This window comes from Nerophis ophidion, linkage group LG12 (assembly GCF_033978795.1).
Source record: "Nerophis ophidion isolate RoL-2023_Sa linkage group LG12, RoL_Noph_v1.0, whole genome shotgun sequence".
Lineage (NCBI taxonomy): Eukaryota > Metazoa > Chordata > Actinopteri > Syngnathiformes > Syngnathidae > Nerophis > Nerophis ophidion.
In genome coordinates, this window is record NC_084622.1 from 48,618,965 (window position 1) to 48,638,955 (window position 19,991).

The 19,991-nt window shown below is 42.9% G+C and overlaps 1 protein-coding gene across 1 annotated transcript in view; it reads left to right on the forward strand.

The window, feature by feature from the left end:
* LOC133563511 (furin-like) overlaps positions 1-19,991 on the forward strand; it is a 268,307-nt gene that overhangs the window by 181,595 nt on the left and 66,721 nt on the right. Inside the window, exon 8 of the mRNA XM_061917673.1 lies at positions 11,750-11,922. Within this exon, the coding sequence (XP_061773657.1) occupies positions 11,750-11,922 (173 nt within the window). The remainder of the gene's footprint in view (positions 1-11,749; positions 11,923-19,991) is intronic.

The window sequence follows — 19,991 nt, forward strand, 5'->3', positions numbered from 1 at the left end:
GCTGGTGTTGTGCCTCCGGATTTTTTTCAATGAAAAAAATGGCTCAAAAAAGGTTGAAAGACACTGCAGTAGAGTACAGTACTTGCAAATGAGACACAGACGTATTGGAAACAAGATACCTGGACAACAAAGCTTAGTGTTTGTAACGGACTTCCTGCCGTCCTCGTGTGGGTTGCGGGGACACTCGACACATGACGCATCATAGCAGCATTGATTTATTGTTTCAACATTTCTGTTGTCACTTGGGCCTTTTGTCGAGTCACTTTTCAGTGCGCTTCTTTGGCCTGTCTGCTGCCGCTGCACGCCTTTCGCCGTCCGGGGCTTGCGTCGGCTGCGGGGGTGCGTCATCGCTCTAGTGGTTTGGTTTGTCGTGCTTCTGGTCTGCTGGCCGATGTTTCTTCCTCCGTGCTGCTTCCCTGGTCGCTCCTCCCTCGCCCTTTTTATATTCTGCCAGCAGATAGACAGATCGTGAGCCGGTGTGTCGTATACGCACCTGCATTAGATTGCCGCTGCAGCGTCGCTCCGCGTGGGTCACGCCTCCTCTTGCCGCCGCATGCCCCGCCTCCCAGCCTCCAGGTGGGCCCGCGCTGCTGCTTTCTGCCCGTTGTCGGCCCGTCGGCGGTGTTTCTCCACATACCTCCCCCATCAGTTCGAGGCCGGGCTCCAGTCCGGCCGAGCGTGCTCCCCCGCCCCTGTTTCCTTACTGGAGCGGGAAAAAAATTGCTGTGGCCCTCTGACTTCTTTGCCTTTCTTTTCTTTGTCTTTTGTGAGTCTTTCCTTGTCCTCTTCTTTCTTTTCTTGCATTTCTCCAAGAATGTCTTGAGCTTTTCTGCACTCTTCTTCATTCTCAATTACCTCCTCTTCTTTTCCATCTTCATCATTTTCCAGCAATTCTTCAATTATTTCTTGAGTTACTTCTCGTTCAAGTTTTTCTTTGTCTTCTTCCTTTTCTTGTTCGTCTTCATCACTTTCCATCATTTCTTCAATTATTTGTTCTATTTCAATTTTTTGAGTTACTTCTTCTCGTTTAAGTTTTTCTTTGTCTTTGTCCTCGTCTTCCTTTTCTTGCATTTCTACAAGAACTTTTTCCTCAATTCCTTGAGGTACCTCGACTTTGTCTTCCTCTTCGATTTCTCCTTCATCTTCATTGTCTTCATCTTCTTCCAGAATTTCTTCTTCTTTCTCAATTTCTTGAGTTTCAAATTCTTCTTCTTTAACTTCTTTACTTTGAACTTCCTTTTCATCTTCAATTACTTCATTTTTATCATCTTCATAATCTTGTAGAATTTCTTCAATTATTTCTTCTTTCTCCTTTTCATCCTCATTATACTCTTCTTCCTTGTCATAATCTTCATTCTCTTCCAGAATTTCTTCAATTATTTCTTTTTCTTCATCATTTTCTTGGACTTCGCCTTCTTTAACTTCTTTTACATCATTATCAACTTCTTTAACATAAATTTCACCATTAAAGTAAATTTCATCTTCAACGAAAATCTCTTCTTTATCAATTTCTTCATCTTCTTTTTTACCGTCATCTTCAACAAAAGTCTCTTCCATAAACACTTTTTCCTGGCAGCACTCGTCCTCCTTCCTTTTGGCCGACAGCTCGCCTTCCAGGTAGATGGCCTCGACACCAGCTTTCCTGGCTTCTTCTTTTGTCGTTTCCAACAATGCCAGCATCATCTGGGTTTCCTGACGTTTCTTTTCGAGCAGCCTGGTGTAACTTGCCACGAGAGCCCAGATGACGCCGTCGTCCTCCGCTTCTTCAGGTCTTCCTCGGTTGGGCGCCACTGTAACGGACTTCCTGCCGTCCTCGTGCGGGTTGCGGGGACACTTGACACATGACGCATCATAGCAGCATTGATTTATTGTTTCAACATTTCTGTTGTCACTTGGGCCTTTTGTCGAGTCACTTTTCAGTGCGCTTCTTTGGCTTGTCTGCTGCCGCTGCACGCCTTTCGCCGTCCGGGGCTTGCGTCCGCTGCGGGGGTGCGTCATCGCTCTAGTGGTTTGGTTTGTCGTGCTTCTGGTCTGCTGGCCGATGTTTCTTCCTCCGTGCTGCTTCCCTGGTCGCTCCTCCCTCGCCCTTTTTATATTCTGCCAGCAGATAGACAGATCGTGAGCCGGTGTGTCGTATACGCACCTGCATTAGATTGCCGCTGCAGCGTCGCTCCGCGTGCGTCACGCCTCCTCTTGCCGCCGCATGCCCCGCCTCCCAGCCTCCAGGTGGGCCCGCGCTGCTGCTTTCTGCCCGTTGTCGGCCCGTCGGCGGTGTTTCTCCACAGTGTTAAATTAAAACAATGGTTGGCAACACTAAATTGACCCCAGTGTATGAATGTTATCTATCTGTGTTGGTCCTGTGATGAGGTGGCGACTTGTCCTAGGTGTACTACGCCTTCCGCCAGAATTCAGCTGGGATAGGCTCCAGCAACCTCTGCATATCTGAGAGGGACAAGCGGTTGAAGATGGATGGTTTTTTTTTGTTTGTTTTTTATTAACATTTCCATCCATCCATCCATTTTCTACCGTTTATTCCCTTTCGGGGTCGCGGGGGGCGCTGGCGCCTATCTCAGCTACAATCGGGCGGAAGGCAGGGTACACCCTGGACAAGTCGCCACCTCATCGCAGGGCCAACACAGATAGACAGACAACATTCACACTCACATTCACACACTAGGGCCAATTTAGTGTTGCCAATCAACCTATCCCCAGGTGCATGTCTTTGGAAGTGGGAGAAAGCCGGAGTACCCGGAGGGAACCCACGCATTCACGGGGAGAACATGCAAACTCCACACAGAAAGATCCCGAGCCTGGATTTGAACCCAGGACTGCAGGACCTTCGTATTGTGAGGCAGACGCACTAACCCCTCTGCCACCGTGAAGCTTTTATTAACATTTATTAACACATTTTATAACACACAAAAGTAACAAAACATGTTACTGTTGCGTACCAGTATCAATTCCCAGCTACTGCGAATTGGTACAGTATTGACTCAAATATTAAACATACTCATCCCTACGTACATGTGATTTGTTCTGCTTGTCACAATATGTCATTGACATGAATACATGAACAAATAAAAAAACGTATTTGTCGTAAATGAATATTAATTTTTGTACCAATTAAGTGAACTCTCCCAGGGCACACTTGATGTTTTTTAATGGCACAATGAAGTGCTGTGACGCAGTCGTTTAAATTGTTTTAACCTTTGCAACCACCGAAACTTTTTGACAGACTTCACCCATGATGATGTATTGTTTTGGCACTTAGCCCAAGTGGTTTATTATATTGTGAATGTGAGTTGATGGTGGATGAAATAGCCTCAGTAAGTCTCATAATGAATTGAAAAGAATGCCTTAGTGTAATTCATTAAAGAGTTTTCCCCAAATGGCATAAAACTTGGAACACAAATACTGGAGTGCCTAAAAAACTATTCAGTCTGGACATGTACAAACCCCGTTTCTACATGAGTTGGGAAATTATGTTAGATGTAAATATAAACAGAATACAATGATTTGCGAATCATTTTCAACCCATATTCAATTGAATATGCTACAAAGACAACATATTAAATGTTCAAACTGATAAACACTTTTTTTTTGGCAAATAATCATTAACTTTAGATTTTGATGCCAGCAACACATGACAAAGAAGTTGGGAAAGGTGCAATAAATACTGATAAAGTTGAAGGAATGCTCATCAAACACTTATTTGGAACATCCTACATGTGTGCAGGCTAATTGGGAACAGGTGGGGGCCATGATTGGGTATAAAATCAGCTTCCGTGAAATGCTCAGTCATTTAGAAACAAGGATTGGGAAACGGTCACCACTTTGTAAACAAATGCGTGAGCAAATTTTCAAACAGTTTAAGAACAACATTTCTCAACTAGCTATTGCAAGGAATTCAGGAATTTCACCATCTACGGTCCATCGAAAGGTTCAGAGAATCTGGAGAAATCACTGCACGTAAGCGATGATATAACAGACCTTCGTTGCCTCAGGCGGTACTGCATCAAAAAGCGACATTACTGTGTAAAGGATATCACCACATGGGCTCAGGAACACTTTAGAAAACCACTGTCAGTAACTACAGTTTGTAAGTGTAAGGTAAAACTCTGCTATGCAAAGCCAAAGCAATTTATCAACGACACCCAGAAACGCCGCCGGTTTCGCTGGGCCCGAGCTCAGCTAAGATGGACTGATGCAAAGTGGAAAAGTGTTCTGTGGTCTGACGAGTCCGCATTTCAAATTGTTTTTTGGAAACGGTGAACGTCGTGTCCTCTGGACCAAAGCGGAAAAAAACTTCAGGACTGTTCTAGGTGCAAAGTTCAAAAGCCAGCATCTGTGATGGTATGGGGTTGCATTAGTGCCCAAGGCATGGGTAACTTACACATCTGTGAAGGCACCATTAATGCTGAAAGGTACATACAGGTTTTGGAGCAACATATGCTGCCATCTAAATGCTGTCATCATGGACGCCCCTGCTTATTTCATTCAGCAAGACAATGCCAAGTCACTTGTTACAACAGCGTGGCTTCATAGTAAAAGAGTGCGGGTACTAGACCGGCTTGCCTGTAGTCCAGACCTGTCTCCCTTTGAAAATGTGTGGCGCATTATGAAGCGTAAAATACGACAGCGGAGACCCCGGACTGTTGAACAACTTATGCTGTGCATAAGCTGTACATAAAACAAGAATAGGAAAGAATTCCACCTGAAAAGCTGTGAAAATTTTTCTCCTCAGTTCCCAAAGGGTTATTGAGTGTTGTTAAAAGAAAAGGTGATGTAACACAGCGGTGAACATGCCCTTTCCCAACTACTTTGGCACATGTTGCAGCCATGAAATTCTAAGATAATTTCATCCATCCATTTTCTACCGCTTATTCCCTTTTGGGGTCGCGGGGGGCGCTGGCACCTATCTCAGCTACAGTTGGGCGGAAGGCGGGGTACACCCTGGACAAGTCGCCACCTCATCGCAGGGCCAACACAGATAGACAGACAACATTCACATTCACACACTAGGGTCAATTTAGTGTTGCCAATCAACCTATCCCCAGGTGCATGTCTTTGGAGGTGGGAGGAAGCCGGAGTACCCGGAGGGAACCCACGCATTCACGGGGAGAACATGCAAACTCCACACAGAAAGATCCCGAGCCTGGATTTGAACCCAGGACTGCAGGAACTTCGTATTGTGAGGCAGACGCACTAACCCCTCTGCCACCGTGAAGCCCTTCTAAGATAATTATTATTTGCAAAAAAAAATAAAGTTTATGAGGTCGAACATAAAATATATTGTCTTTGTAGTGTATTCAGTTGAATATGGGTTGAAAATAATTTGCAAATCATTGTATTCCGTTTATATTTACATCGAACACAATTTCCCAACTCATATAGAAACGGGGTTTGTAGTATTTGAACAAACAACAACAGTCTCCTGTAAATTATTTTTTGTAATGGAGGATTTGTATTAAGTTGTGACATTAAATGACGTGTTAATAGCATGATGAGAGAAGCTGTCAGGTGACAGCATCCGATCCCTACGCAACTCCAGTCAGTCCCATCCAGATGTGCCTCATAACTCTTTTTTTGTCTTCATTACCATTTGTCTCCCAGTGGAAGAGCATATTGGTCTTGCTTTTCAAGACGTAATCCTCTGTGACTCTTTTCACATCACAGAAGGTCGCTAATGAGCAGCTGAATTATGATTCTGTATGCTAAAAGCATGTTCACAAGTACGAGAGGGGAAACTTAAAATGGGGTCATCCTTATTGAACAACGGTAAGTGCTAATTGTTTAAACACCGCATTTGACCGTATGTTGCTCAATTATTGTTACATCCTCCTTCGCTTTTCTCTATGAATACACACACACAAATACATCCATGTAAACCAGGCTTGGGCAATTATTTTGACTCGGGGGCCACATTTAGAGAAAACAACGTGTCTGGGGGCCGGTATATCTATTTTTATGAACAATAATACAAAACCTCACAATAATGTCTGACTGAATGCTAAAAACGTTATGACAGACCGCCTTAAAAATCAATCAATCAATCAATCAATGTTTATTTATATAGCCCTAAATCACTAGTGTCTCAAAGGGCTGCACAAACCACAACACAAACCACAACGACATCCTCGGTAGAGCCCACATAAGGGCAAGGAAAACTCACCCCAGTGGGACGTCGGTGACAGTGACAATGATGACTATGAGAAACCTTGGAGAGGACCGCATATGGATGTCGAGCGGGTCTAACATGATACTGTGAAAACTCAATCCATAGTGGATTCAACACAACCGTGAGAGTCCAGTCCAAAGTGGATCCAACACAGTAGCGAGAGTCCATGGTGGAGCCAACAGGAAACCATCCCAAGCGGAGGCGGATCAGCAGCGCAGAGATGTCCTCAGCCGATACACAGGCGAGCGGTCCATCCTGGGTCCCGACTCTGGACGAGCGGTCCATCCTGGGTCCCGACTCTGGACAGCCAGTACTTCATCCATGGCCGCCCTCCAGAAGGGAGAGTGGTACAGAGGAGAAAAAGAAAAGAAACCGCAGATAAAGTGGTCTAAACAGTGGGTGTATTTAAAGGCTAGAGTATACAAATGAGTTTTAAGGTGAGACTTAAATGCTTCTACTGAGATGGCATCTCAAACTGTTACCGGGAGGGCATTCCAGAGTACTGGAGCCCGAACGGAAAACGCTCTATAGCCCGCAGACTTTTTTTGGGCTCTAGGAATCACTAATAAGCCGGAGTCCTTTGAACGCAGATTTCTTGCCGGGACATATGGTACAATACAATCAGCAAGATAGGCTGGAGCTAGACCGTGTAGTATTTTATACGTAAGTAGTAAAACCTTAAAGTCACATCTTAAGTGCACAGGAAGCCAGTGCAGGTGAGCCAGTACAGGCGTAATGTGATCAAACTTTCTTGTTCTTGTCAAAAGTCTAGCAGCCGCATTTTGTACCAACTGTAATCTTTTAATGCTAGACATGGGGAGACCTGAAAATAATACGTTTCAGTAATGGAGACGAGACGTAACAAACGCATGGATAATGATTTCGGCGTCACTAGTGGACAAAATGGAGCAAATTTAAGCGATATTACGGAGATGAAAGAAGGCCGTTTTAGTAACATTCTTAATGTGTGACTCAAACGAGAGAGTTCGGTCGAAGATAATACCCATATTCTTTACCGACTCGCCTTTTTTAATTGTTTGGTTGTCAAATGTTAAAGTTGTATTATTAAATAGAGGTCGGTGTCTGGTAGGACCGATAATCAGCATTTCTGTTTTTTTGGCGATGAATTGCAAATAGTTAGCGAACAACCATTGTTTCATTTCATTAAGACACGCCTCCTGCTGACTACAATCCGGCGTTTTGGTCAGCTTTAGGGGCATGTAGAGTTGGGTGTCATCAGCATAACAGTGAAAGCTAACACCGTAAAAAAAATATTTTAAATATTTCTATGAAAGATAAAATGCTGAATATTGATAAAAAATGAACATCACACCCCTTTTGTATCCACACATTTTACAATCAAGTGAAAAGCAACGAAAATGCAACTAAAAGTGAAATATGAACGCGAAGGGTACAAAATAAACCCACCTACAATCTGATACATCTGATATATCACTAAGCTTTAGAACTGTGAAAATCTCCTTCCGCGTCTGTGGAAACGCTCCCCACCCACACTGTTAGGTGCATCGTCTGAGCTGCTTAGATTACCATAGTAACTAATTAGATGGCTATAGTAACTAAATAGATGACCATAGTAACTGGTGTATCATCCATAAGCGCATATTCTAACCATTCTAACCATGGGGACGGCGTGGCGCAGTGGGGAGAGTGGCCGTGCGCAACCCGAGCGTCCCTGGTTCAATTCCCACCTAGTACCAACCTCGTCACGTCCGTAGTGTCCTGAGCAAGACACTTCACCCTTGCTCCTGATGGGTGCTGGTTGGCGCCTTGCATGGCAGCTCCCTCCATCAGTGTGTGAATGTGTGTGTGAATGGGTAAATGTGGAAGTAGTGTCAAAGCGCTTTGAGTACCTTGAAGGTAGAAAAGCGCTATACAAGTACAACCCATTTATCATTTATTTATCATTGAAATATGTTGTATAGTTAAAGACTTACGGTCGGTAGAAAACATCACTGCACATCATAATGGCAGCTACAATTTAAATCTTAACCATCTAAAAAATGTATTTGGGAATGTCCGGCGGGCCAGATTCAAATGCTCAACGGGCCGCATGTGGCCCCCGGGCCTTAAATTGCCCAGGTCTGATCCAAACGTATACCTCTAATGCTTCTGGGCACTCAAACTGCAGTGTTTGTGTCACAGACGATAAAGTGAACTAACAACCGTGATTTTAATTACAACTGCAATAGTGCACCGGGTGAACTTTTTTTTGCTGTGTGTCACATTTTAAGCGTCTTGATAATCAAACCGTTACAGTACAGGCCAAATCCCCACCCGCAGCGAGGCTACTGCCTTGTGTGCAACCACCCTGTTAGCAGGTGTATTAATGCCTGCAGGGCCAGATAGTCTGGAATAGATTATTTAAATCGTAACGCGAAGGTCAGTGTTGCCACTCAGGTCCGGGTATCTGGTCCCGGTAATAGACCTCAATTGAGGGTGGTTTATTTCACACCTTTCAACAGCCATTAATATTTGCCGGGCTGATCTAAGGCTCCTCACGCCAAACGCCCAGGCAGTGGCATGTTTAGGTTTGATTAAAGCTGTCAATGTGGTTCTACCCTGGGGACACACCAGTCTCTGTGAACTCTCATCCCATCGTTCTATTAATCCTTTCTGTGTGTCTCTGTGTCGTTGTTTTTGTTAAAGGGGAACATTATCACCAAACCTATGCACGCGTCAATATATACCTTGATGTTGCAGAAAAAAGACCATGTATTTTTTTAACCGATTTCCGAACTCTAAATGGGTGAATTTTGGCAAATTAAACTCCTTTCTTTTTATCGGTCTTTTAGCGATGACGTCAGAACGTGACGTCACCGAGGTAACACACCCGCCATATTCATTTTCACATTACAAACACCGGGTCTTAGCTCTGTTATTTTCCATTTTTTCGACTATTTTTTGGAACCTTGGAGACATCATGCCTCGTCGGTGTGTTGTCGGAGGGTGTAACAACACTAACAGGGAGGGATTCAAGTTGCACCACTGGCAAGAAATTTGCCGCCAGACCCCCATTGAATGTACCAAAGTGTCTGCACATTTGACCGGTGATGCTAAGACAGACATGGCACAGAGATGTATGGATAACCTGCAGATGCATTTGCAACGATTAAGTCAACGAAATCACAAAGGTGAGTTTTGTTGATGTTGTTGATTTATGTGCTAATCAGACATATTTGGTCACGGCATGACTGCCAGCTAATCGATACTAACATGCTACGCTAATCGATCCTAACATGCTATTTACGCTAGCTGTATGTACATTTGAAACTAAATACCCACATTTAATGCGAAACAAAGACTTACCAATCGACGGATTTAAGTTGCTCCAGTGTCACAAGATGCGAAAGTCCTGATCGTTTGGTCTGCACATTTTTACCGGCGATGCTAATAAGGCAGCCATGCTCTGGGACACTTCATTAGGTACACCCATGCTATGGCTGAATAGCATCAATAGTTATTCGCTCAATAGCTTCAATTTCTTCTTCAATTTCGTTTTCGCTATCTGCCTCCATACTCCGACCATCTGTTTCAATACATGCGTAATCTGTTGAATCGCTTAAACCGCTGAAATCCGAGTCTGAATCCGAGCTAATGCCGCTATATCTTGCTGTGGTAACCGCCATGTTGTTTGTTTGGCAGCACTGTATGACGTCACAGGGAAATGGATAGTGGATTCGAAGATAGCGAAAATAAGGCACTTTGAAGCTTTATTTAGGGATATTCCGGGACCGGTAAAATTTTGAAAAAAACTTCTGAGGCCCTGCCCCAAGCGGAGGAGTTCAAGTACCTAGGAGTCTTGTTCACGAGTGAGGGAAGAGTGGATCGTGAGATCAACAGGCGGATCGGTGCGGCGTCTTCAGTAATGCGGACGTTGTACCGGTCCGTTGTGGTGAAGAAGGAGCTGAGCCGGAAGGCAAAGCTCTCAATTTACCGGTCGATCTACGTTCCCATCCTCACCTATGGTCATGAGCTTTGGGTCATGACCGAAAGGATAAGATCACGGGTACAAGCGGCCGAAATGAGTTTCCTCCGCCGTGTGGCGGGTCTCTCCCTTAGAGATAGGGTGAGAAGCTCTGCCATCCGGGAGGAACTCAAAGTAAAGCCGCTGCTCCTTCACATCGAGAGGAGCCAGATGAGGTGGTTCGGGCATCTGGTCAGGATGCCACCCGAACGCCTCCCTAGGGAGGTGTTTAGGGCACGTCCAACCGGTAGGAGGCCACGGGGAAGACCCAGGACACGTTGGGAAGACTATGTCTCCCGGCTGGCCTGGGAACGCCTCGGGATCCCCCGGGAAGAGCTAGACGAAGTGGCTGGGGAGAGGGAAGTCTGGGTTTCCCTGCTTAGGCTGTTGCCCCCGCGACCCGACCTCGGATAAGCGGAAGATGATGGATGGATGGATGGACTTCTAAAAATACAACCAGCCACTGGGAACTGATTTTTATTGTTTTTAACCCTTTTGAAATTGTGATAATGTTCCCCTTTAAGCACAAACAAGAGTCGGGTGTACATTAGAGTAGCATTTGTGAGCAAAGTTTTGCCCTCATTAAAACGATAAATCTTTTTTTTTTTTTTTGCTGCAAGCCATAATATGAGTGTATGGGATTCAATAACTTTTATGGACAGAATTTCTAGGCGCAGTCAGGGCGTTGAGGGGATCCGATTTGGTGGCTGCAGGATTAGGTCTCTGCTTTTTGGAGACGATGTGGTCCTGATGGCTTCGTCGGGCCAGGATCTTCAGCGCTCACTGGATCAGTTCGCAGCCGAGTGTGAAGCGACTGGAATGAGAATCAGCACCTCCAAGTCCGAGTCCATGGTTCTCACCCGGAAATGGGAGACCCTGCCCCTTGTGGAGGAGTTCAAGTACCTCGGAGTATTTTTCACAAGTGAAGGAAGAGTGGATCGTGAACTCGACAGGCGGATCGGTGCGGCATCTTCAGTAATGCGGACGCCGCATCGAGCCGTTGTGGTGAAGGAGCTGAGACTGAAGGCAAACCTTTCAATTTACCGGTCGATCTACGTTCCCATCCTGAGCTTTGGGTTATGACCGAAAAGACAAGATCACGGGTACAAGTGGCCGAAATGAGTTTCTACGCCGGGTAGCGGGGCTCTCCCTTAGAGATAGGGTGAGAAGTTCTGTCATCCTAAAGGAGCTCAAAGTAGGAACCAGATGAGGTTGTTCAGGCATCTGGTCAAGATGCCACCCAAACGCCTCCCTGGTGTTCCGGTCGAAGGCTACAAGGGAGACCCAGGACATGTTGGGAAGACTATGTCTCCCGGCTGGCCTGGGACCACATCGAGATCCCCCGGCAGGAGCTGGACAAAGTGGCTGAGGAGAAGAAAGTCTGGACTTCCCTGCGTAGGCTGCTGCACTTGCGACTCAACCTCGGATAAGCGGAAGAAAATGGATGGATGGATTGGATTCAATAACAGTCAAATACTTCTTTGCCCCCCACTTCCTGAGTTTAGAATATAGAATGTAGACCATGATGCCTCTCACATCTTTAAACTGGTCACAGAATTTGAGTTGCTTTAATGTTTGTTTTACAGGAGTCCGTATGTTGGACGGGGAGGTGACAGATGTGGTGGAGGCCCACTCTCTTAGCCTCAACCCGCAGCACATCCATATTTACAGTGCCAGCTGGGGTCCAGAAGATGATGGCAAGTCGCTGGACGGCCCTGCTAAACTGGCCAAGGAGGCTTTCCAGCAGGGAATCACAATGGTCAGTCATGCCTTAGCCTGGACATTTCGCATTTTTAGTCAGTATTATAACAGTAACTGGCACAGCAAGTATAATAGGTGATATGATAGTGTCTGACTTTTGCTACACACTGATCAATAATTCTGGAAAATGAAACGTATTACACTATATTGACAAAAGTTTTTGGCCTCATGCCTTGACTCACATATGAACTTGAAGTGCCACCCTATTCCTAACCCATAGGGTTCAATATGATGTCGGGCAACCTTTCGCAACTATTACAGATTCAACTCTTTTGGGAAGACTATCCACCAGGTTAAAATGGTAAATGGTTGTACTTGTATAGCGCTTTTCTACCCCTTTTCAAGGAGCCCAAAGCGCTTTGAGAGTATTTCCACATTCACCCACACATTCACACACTGATGGTGGGAGCTGTAATACAAGGTGCTAACCAGGACCCATCAGGAGCAAGGGGGAAGTGTCTCACCCAAGGACACAACGGACATGATTAGGATGGTAGAAGGTGGGGATTGAACCAGTAACCCTCAGATTGCTGGCGTGTTTATAGGAATTTTCTACCACTCTTCCAAAAGCGCATTGGTGAGGTCACACACTGATGTTGGTCGATATGGCCTGGCTTTCAGTCTCCGTTTTGATTCATCCGCAAGGTGTTCTATCGGTCTTTAGTCAGTACTCTGTTCAGGCCAGTCAAGTTCATCAACACAAGACTCTGTGATCCACGTTTTTTATGGACCTTGCTTTGTTCTCTGGTGCACAGTCATGTTGGAAGAGGAAGGGTCCCGCTCCAAACTGTTCCCTGGAATTGTCCAAACTGTTTTGGTATCCTGGAGCATTCACAGTTTCTTTCACTGGAACTAAGGGGCCAAGCCCAACTAATGAACAACAGCCCCACACCATTATTCCTCCTTCACCAAATTTCACACTCACAATGGCCAATGCAGTCTGAAATGTACCGTTTTCCTGACAACCTCCAAACCCAGACTCGTCCGTCAGATTGCCAGATGGAAAAGCATGATTCATTACTCCAGAGAACGCGTCTCCACTGGTCTAAAGTCCAGTGGTGACATGCTTTACACCACTGCATCCGACACTTTGCATTGGACTTGGTCATGCATGGCTTAGATGCAGCTATTCGGCCATGGAAACCCATTCCATGAAGCTCTCTGTGTACTGTACGTGGGCTAATTGGAAGGTCACATGAAGTTTGGAGCTCTGTAGCAACTGACGGCGACCTCTTTACACTACGCGCTTCAGCATCCGCTGACCCCTTGCTGTCAGTTTCCGTGGCATACCACTTTGTGGCTGAGTTGCTGTTGTTCCCAAACTCTTCCATGTTCTTATAATAAAGCTGACAGTTGACTTTGGAATACTTAGGGACAAACTCACAGGAGCAGTATGGAGTAATGGTGGCGACGTCACTGATGACGTCATCTTAGCAGGGAGGCATGGTTACATCGTAGATAACCTCAGCGGATCAGGAAAGCGTGCTGGTAGAGATGTTGCAGACAAGGTCATCCAGGCAGGGAGGCATGGTAGCAGAGGTGTGGAAGAACTCACTGGAGCAGGAAGTAGCTGTGCCTCTCCAGCTGCACAACTACTCAAAGCCCTTCTCTTTAAGGGACGGATGCCAGACGTCCCCAGAGAGGCCAACAGATCACGGGGAACGGGTGGGAGGTAGCTTGATGAGAGGCTAAAGAACGCTTCAATGTGGCTATCAGTACAAAAATCTTTTCAAGCCGCTGGGCCATAGAAGTCTCTGTGGGGTCACTCACTGATTGGATCAGGTCTGTCAAGGTTTGGTGGGTGTTTCTTGCAGCGTGACCTCAAATATGCAGAGATAGAAGGCGGAATGCAAGTAAAACTACAAATCCCGTTTCCATATGAGTTGGGAAATTGTATAGATGTAAATATAAACGGAATACAATGATTTGCAAATTATTTTCAACCCATATTCAGTTGAATATGCTACAAAGACATATTTCATGTTCAAACTGATAAACACTTTTTTTGGGAGCAAATAATCATTAACTTTTGAATTTGATGCCAGCAACACGTGACAAAGAAGTTGGGAAAGGTGGCAATAAATACTTATAAATTGAGGATTTCTCATCAAACACTTTTTTTGAACATCCCACAGGTGTGCAGGCTAATTGGGAACAGGTGGGTGCCATGATTGGCTATAAAAGCAGCTTCCGTGAAATGCTCAGTCTTTCACAAACAAGGATTGGGAAACGGTCACCACTTTGTGAATAAATGCAAAAGCAAATTTGTCACACAGTTTAAAAACTGGACGCCCTTGCTTATTTCAGCAATACAATGCCAAGTCACTTGTTACAACAGCGTGGCTTCATAGTAAAAGAGCGCGGGTACTAGACTGGCTTGCCTATAGTCCAGACTTGTCTCCCATTGAGAATTTGTGGCGCATTATGAAGCCTAGAATACTACAACAGAGACCCCCAGACTGTTGAATAACTTAAGCTGTACATAAAACAAGAATGGGAAAGAATTCCACCTGAAAATCTTCAAAAGTGTCTCTCCTCACTTCCCAAAGGTTTATTGAGTGTTGTTAAAAGGAAAGATGATGTAACAGAGTGGTGAACATGCCCTTTCCATTTTACTTTGGTACGTGTTGCAGCCATGAAATTCTAAGTTAATTATTATCTGCAAAAAAAAATTAAAAATTATGAGTTTGAACATCAAATATCTTGTTTTTGTAGTGCATTCAATTGAAGATGGATTGAAAAGGATTTGCAAATCATTGTATTCTGTTTTTATTTACATCTAACACAGTGGTTCTTAACCTTGTTGGAGGTACCGAACCCCGCCAGTTTCATATGCACATTCACCGAACCCTTCTTTAGTGAAAAATAAAATGTTTTTTCTTAATTTAATGATGTTACTATGTTAAAGAAATACTAATAAAGGTATATTTTACAAACAGAAAGTTACAGGAACGTACACATGATCCCATGTTAACATCTCATTGTGCAACATGTGAATGTTTCAGTGCAGTGGTTCTCAAATGGGGGTACGCGTACCCCTCAGGGTACTTGAAGGTATGCCAAGGGGTACGTGAGATTTTTCAAAAATATTGTAAGAATAGCAACAATTCAAAAATCCTTTATAATTATATTTTTTGAATAATACTTCAACAAAATACAAATGTAAGTTCATAAACTGTGAAAATAAATGCAACAATGCATACGTCCCGGCAAGAAATCTGCGTTCAAAGGACTCCGGCTTATTAGTGATTCCCAAAGCCCAAAAAAAGTCTGCGGGCTATAGAGCTTTTTCATTTCGGGCTCCAGTACTCTGGAATGCCCTCCCGGTAACAGTTCGAGATGCCACCTCAGTAGAAGCATTTAAGTCTCACCTTAAAACTCATTTGTATACTCTAGCCTTTAAATAGACTCCCTTTTTAGACCAGTTGATCTGCCGTTTCTTTTCTTTTTCTTCTATGTCCCACTCTCCCTTGTGGAGGGGGTCCGGTCCGATCCGGTGGCCATGTACTGCTTGCCTGTGTATCGGCTGGGGACATCTCTGCGCTGCTGATCCGCCTCCGCTTGGGATGGTTTCCTGCTGGCTCCGCTGTGAACGGGACTCTCGCTGCTGTGTTGGATCCACTTTGGACTGGACTCGCGACTGTGTTGGATCCATTATGGATTGAACTTTCACAGTATCATGTTAGACCCGCTCGACATCCATTGCTTTCCTCCTCTCCAAGGTTCTCATAGTCATCATTGTCACCGACGTCCCACTGGGTGTGAGTTTTCCTTGCCCTTATGTGGGCCTACCGAGGATGTCGTAGTGGTTTGTGCAGCCCTTTGAGACACTAGTGATTTAGGGCTATATAAGTAAACATTGATTGATTGATTGATTGATTGATTGACAGCTGGATTTTTTTGTGGACATGTTCCATAAATATTGATGTTAAAGATTTCTTTTTTTGTGAAGAAATTTTTAGAATTAAGTTCATGAATCCAGATGGATCTCTATTACAATCCCCAAAGAGGGCACTTTAAGTTGATGATTACTTCTATGTGTAGACATATTTATTTATAATTGAATCACTTGTTTATATTTCAACAAGTTTTTAGTTATTTTTATATCTTTTTTTCCCAAATAGTTCAAGAAAGACCACCACAAATGAGCAATATTTTGCACTGTCATACAATTTAATAAATCAGAAACTGATGACATAGTGCTGTATTTTACTTCTTTATCCCTTTTGTTCAACCAAAAATGCTTTGCTCTGATTAGGGGGTACTTGAATCAAAAAAAATGTTCACAGGGGGTACATCACTGAAAAAAGGTTGAGAACCACTGTTTTAGTGGGACCTAAATGCGATATCTGAAAGGGGGTACACGTTATTTCCAACCCCACCACATACAGAGCTCATGAAAAACAATGTTTTATTTTTTGTTATCATTGTAAGTGTGCCAAAACATTTTATATGAGAAAATAATCTCATGGAAATGATTGCGGTCATTTGATTACAATAATAAAACATTGAACTTGTTATTTAGTCAGGTTTGGACGGAGGCTCCATCGAACCCCTGAGGCCGACTGACTGAACCCTTAGGGTTCGATCGAACCCAGGTTAAGAACCACTGATCTAACACAATTTCCCAACTCATATGGAAACGGGGTTTGTAATATAATAGTAACAGGAAGCAGGGAATGAACAAAAAACGGCACACTAAGCAACAGTCTACAAAGTACAATTATCCAGCACTGAAGGAGGGACCCAGGTGGAACTAAATACAACTAAGTACTGAGAATCCGGTGTGCTGGCAGGACATGGAACAGAAAGTGAAGGTGCTTCAAAACACAGAGACCAAACAGGAAATACAGTACTTACAAAACAAGAGCACCAGAAAAGGATGTAATTCCAAACACAGAAAGTAGAAAATAAAATAAATAGCACTGGACAGGAATTAAAACACCAAGACGGCCCTAGTGTGTGAATGTGAGTGTGAATGTTGTCTGTCTATCTGTGTTGGCCCTGCGATGAGGGGGCGACTTGTCCAGGGTGTACCCTGCCTTCCGCCCGATTGTAGCTGAGATAGGCGCCAGCGCCCCCCGCGACCCCGAAAGGGAATAAGCGGTAGAAAATGGATGGATGGATGGAGACGCAGGAAAACACAAACATGACCAAGCCTGACAGATTGACAAGCTACTACCGCGGTATGTTGAGATTTTTGGAGTGCACGCCGCGTTCAAATCTTCTTTTCATTCATATTTCTGCCCGTTTCTTTTCCCTTCTATGTACATGAAGCTTTGCCTTCAGCCTATTCCTTTTTCGGTCATTGTTTTCTTTTTTTTGTGTGTGTAAATGTGTATGATTGTTTACGTATAACCTGTACTGTAAAACTGATCACACAAAATGGTTGATTGATTTGATTGATTATATCAGTGGTTCTCAAATGGGGGTACTTGAAGGTATGCCAAGGGGTACGTAAGATTTTTATAAAATATTCTAAAAGCAGCAACAATTCAGAAATCCTTTATAAATATATTTATTGAATAATACTTCAACAAAATATGAATGCAAGTTCATAAACTGTGAAAAAAATACAACAATGCAATATCCAGTGTTGATAGCTAGGTTTTTTGTGGACATGTTCCATAAATGTTGATGTTAATGATTTCTTTTTTTGTGAAGAAATGTTTAGAATAAGTTCATGAATCCAGATGGATCTCTATTACAATCCCCAAAGAGGGCAAAATCTTTATTTATAATTGAATCACTTGTTTATTTTTCAACAAGTTTTTAGTTATTTTCATATCTTTTTTTCCAAATAGTTCAAGAAAGACCACTGCAAATGAGCAATATTTTGCACTTTTATGCAATTTAATAAATCCGAAACTGATGACATAGTGCTGTATTTTACTTATTTTTCTCTTGTTTTCAACCAAAAATGCTTTGCTCTTATTAGGGGGCGCTTGAATTAAAAAACTGTTCACAGGGGGTACATCACTGAAAAAAGGTTGTGAACCACTGGATTATATGACCGAAATAAACTTATATCATTCATTTTGACTCTATATTTGCAGTTTTGGAGAATTTATGGGTTACCATGAATTGATTAACGTGGACCCCGACTTAAACAAGTTGAAAAACTTATTCAGGTGTTACCATTTAGTGGTCAATTGTACGGAATATGGACTGAACTGTGCAATTTACTAATAAAAGTATCAATCAATCAATCAATCAGTCTTATTTTGAATTGTCCTTTTAGTTTCTACTGTGCAAGGCAAGGCGACAGCTGTCAATTGTAATTTGGTTGGGGAGTGATCACATTAAATGACACGTGTATTTGGATTAATTCCAGTCTTTTTTACAACTCATTTTTTTCATTTGTACTGTGCGATGTGACAGCTACCATAACGTGTAAAGGAGCGATCGCAGGAGATAAATAATACATCTGTATTCCATGCTGGCAAATACATTACCTTTCGGTGTGGATTATTGTGTATTTGTTGCTTTTAAGAAAAGTAGCGGTGGTTATCTTTAAATACTGGCAAGAGACGTCCGCATTAAAGTCATTTTTTAATAGGCATGTAAGTGTTAAAGTCTTGGCCCTGGATCACCCCTTCCAAGCATTGATGCCAGAAGAGAGAAAGTAGACCGAAGGAGAGTGTTTTTCCTTGTGTGTTGTTGTACAAAATGTGTTTTTTTTTTTTCTGCTTTAACTGTCAGGAAATACTGTATGGTACACTTTTTTTGTTAAGCTGCTTAGCAGACTTTTATTTTTGTACTTTATTTTTTGTTAGGATTACACAGGTCAACATCAGTTGTTGTTTGTTTGGCTTTTATTATATAATTTAATGTGGTAGCCTACTGTTTAAGTATTGTGAAGAACATTCTAGAAAAAGCTGTATTATTCTTCTGCATCATTAATATGATACAATGAAACGATAACTATTTGTTCAAAGGGATCCTATTCTGTAAAACCAACTTTTCTAACCTATTGGTGCCTGTTTTTGTGTATTTGGGATCTGCATAAGTCCCGAAAATTTGAAATCAAAACAGTGGAGACATGGCATTGATATTTATAAAACAATCTGGCATCCTTTCATACTTCCTTCAAACAAGCCGTTTAGGAATTTGACCAACTTGTGACATTTTCCAATTGGTCATGTCAGCGGATAGCTCCATATATGGTAAAGTTTTACCCCATGAGCTTTGCGCGAGTACGCCATTGTAGTATTATTTTCTCTGTCTTCTTGTTATGGGACGGACTTGTACATGCATCCTATGCGGTTGCCATTTCTAATAAAAAGTAGCGGATAGTTCGAACTTATATCTTTTTTGATTGTTAGGATGGAAGTGTAAAAAACCATAGCATAGCTAATGGGGAGAAAACAAAGTCGGAGTGGAGGCACGTATATATGACAGCCCACAAAACGGCGCATCCTAAAGAGAAAGTCAGAAAGCGGCTTGAAGATGGTGTGTAAAATATAATCTATGCAAAATGTTGGCCAAAAAACCACCATTTCATTTTAGGAAGACCACAAGGACGTGTTTTAATTGTAGAAAAATCAAAATATAACCCTTTTAAAGCAAGCATAACTGCCTGTTCCTGTATTGTTGTAATGTGAAAAATACCGATTACATTCAAGAGATCATAAAGTATGTGATGAATTATGATAAGCTATGAAAATCATATAATTATTATTATAGTGGCATAAAGTGTAACCCATCAAAATGAACCAATAGTTGTACCATAACGGTCAAAGTAAAGGTAGTTTATTTCAAACATCATTCCAAAATCTTGCATTACTCAACTGAAGGGTCCAAAAAGTCTCAATTATTTTGGTATTTACTAGGGCTGCGAATCTTTGGGTGTCCCATGATTCGATTCAATAGCAATTCTTGGGTTCGCGATTAGATTGTAAATTGATTTTTTCGATTCTCAATTCAAAAACGATATTTTTCTGATTCAAAACGATTCCGTATTCATTCAATACATAGGATTTCAGCAGGATCTACCTCAGTCTGCTGAAACGCTAGCAGAGTAGTTGATTTTTAAAAAAAAGTTTTATAATTGTAAAGGACAATGTT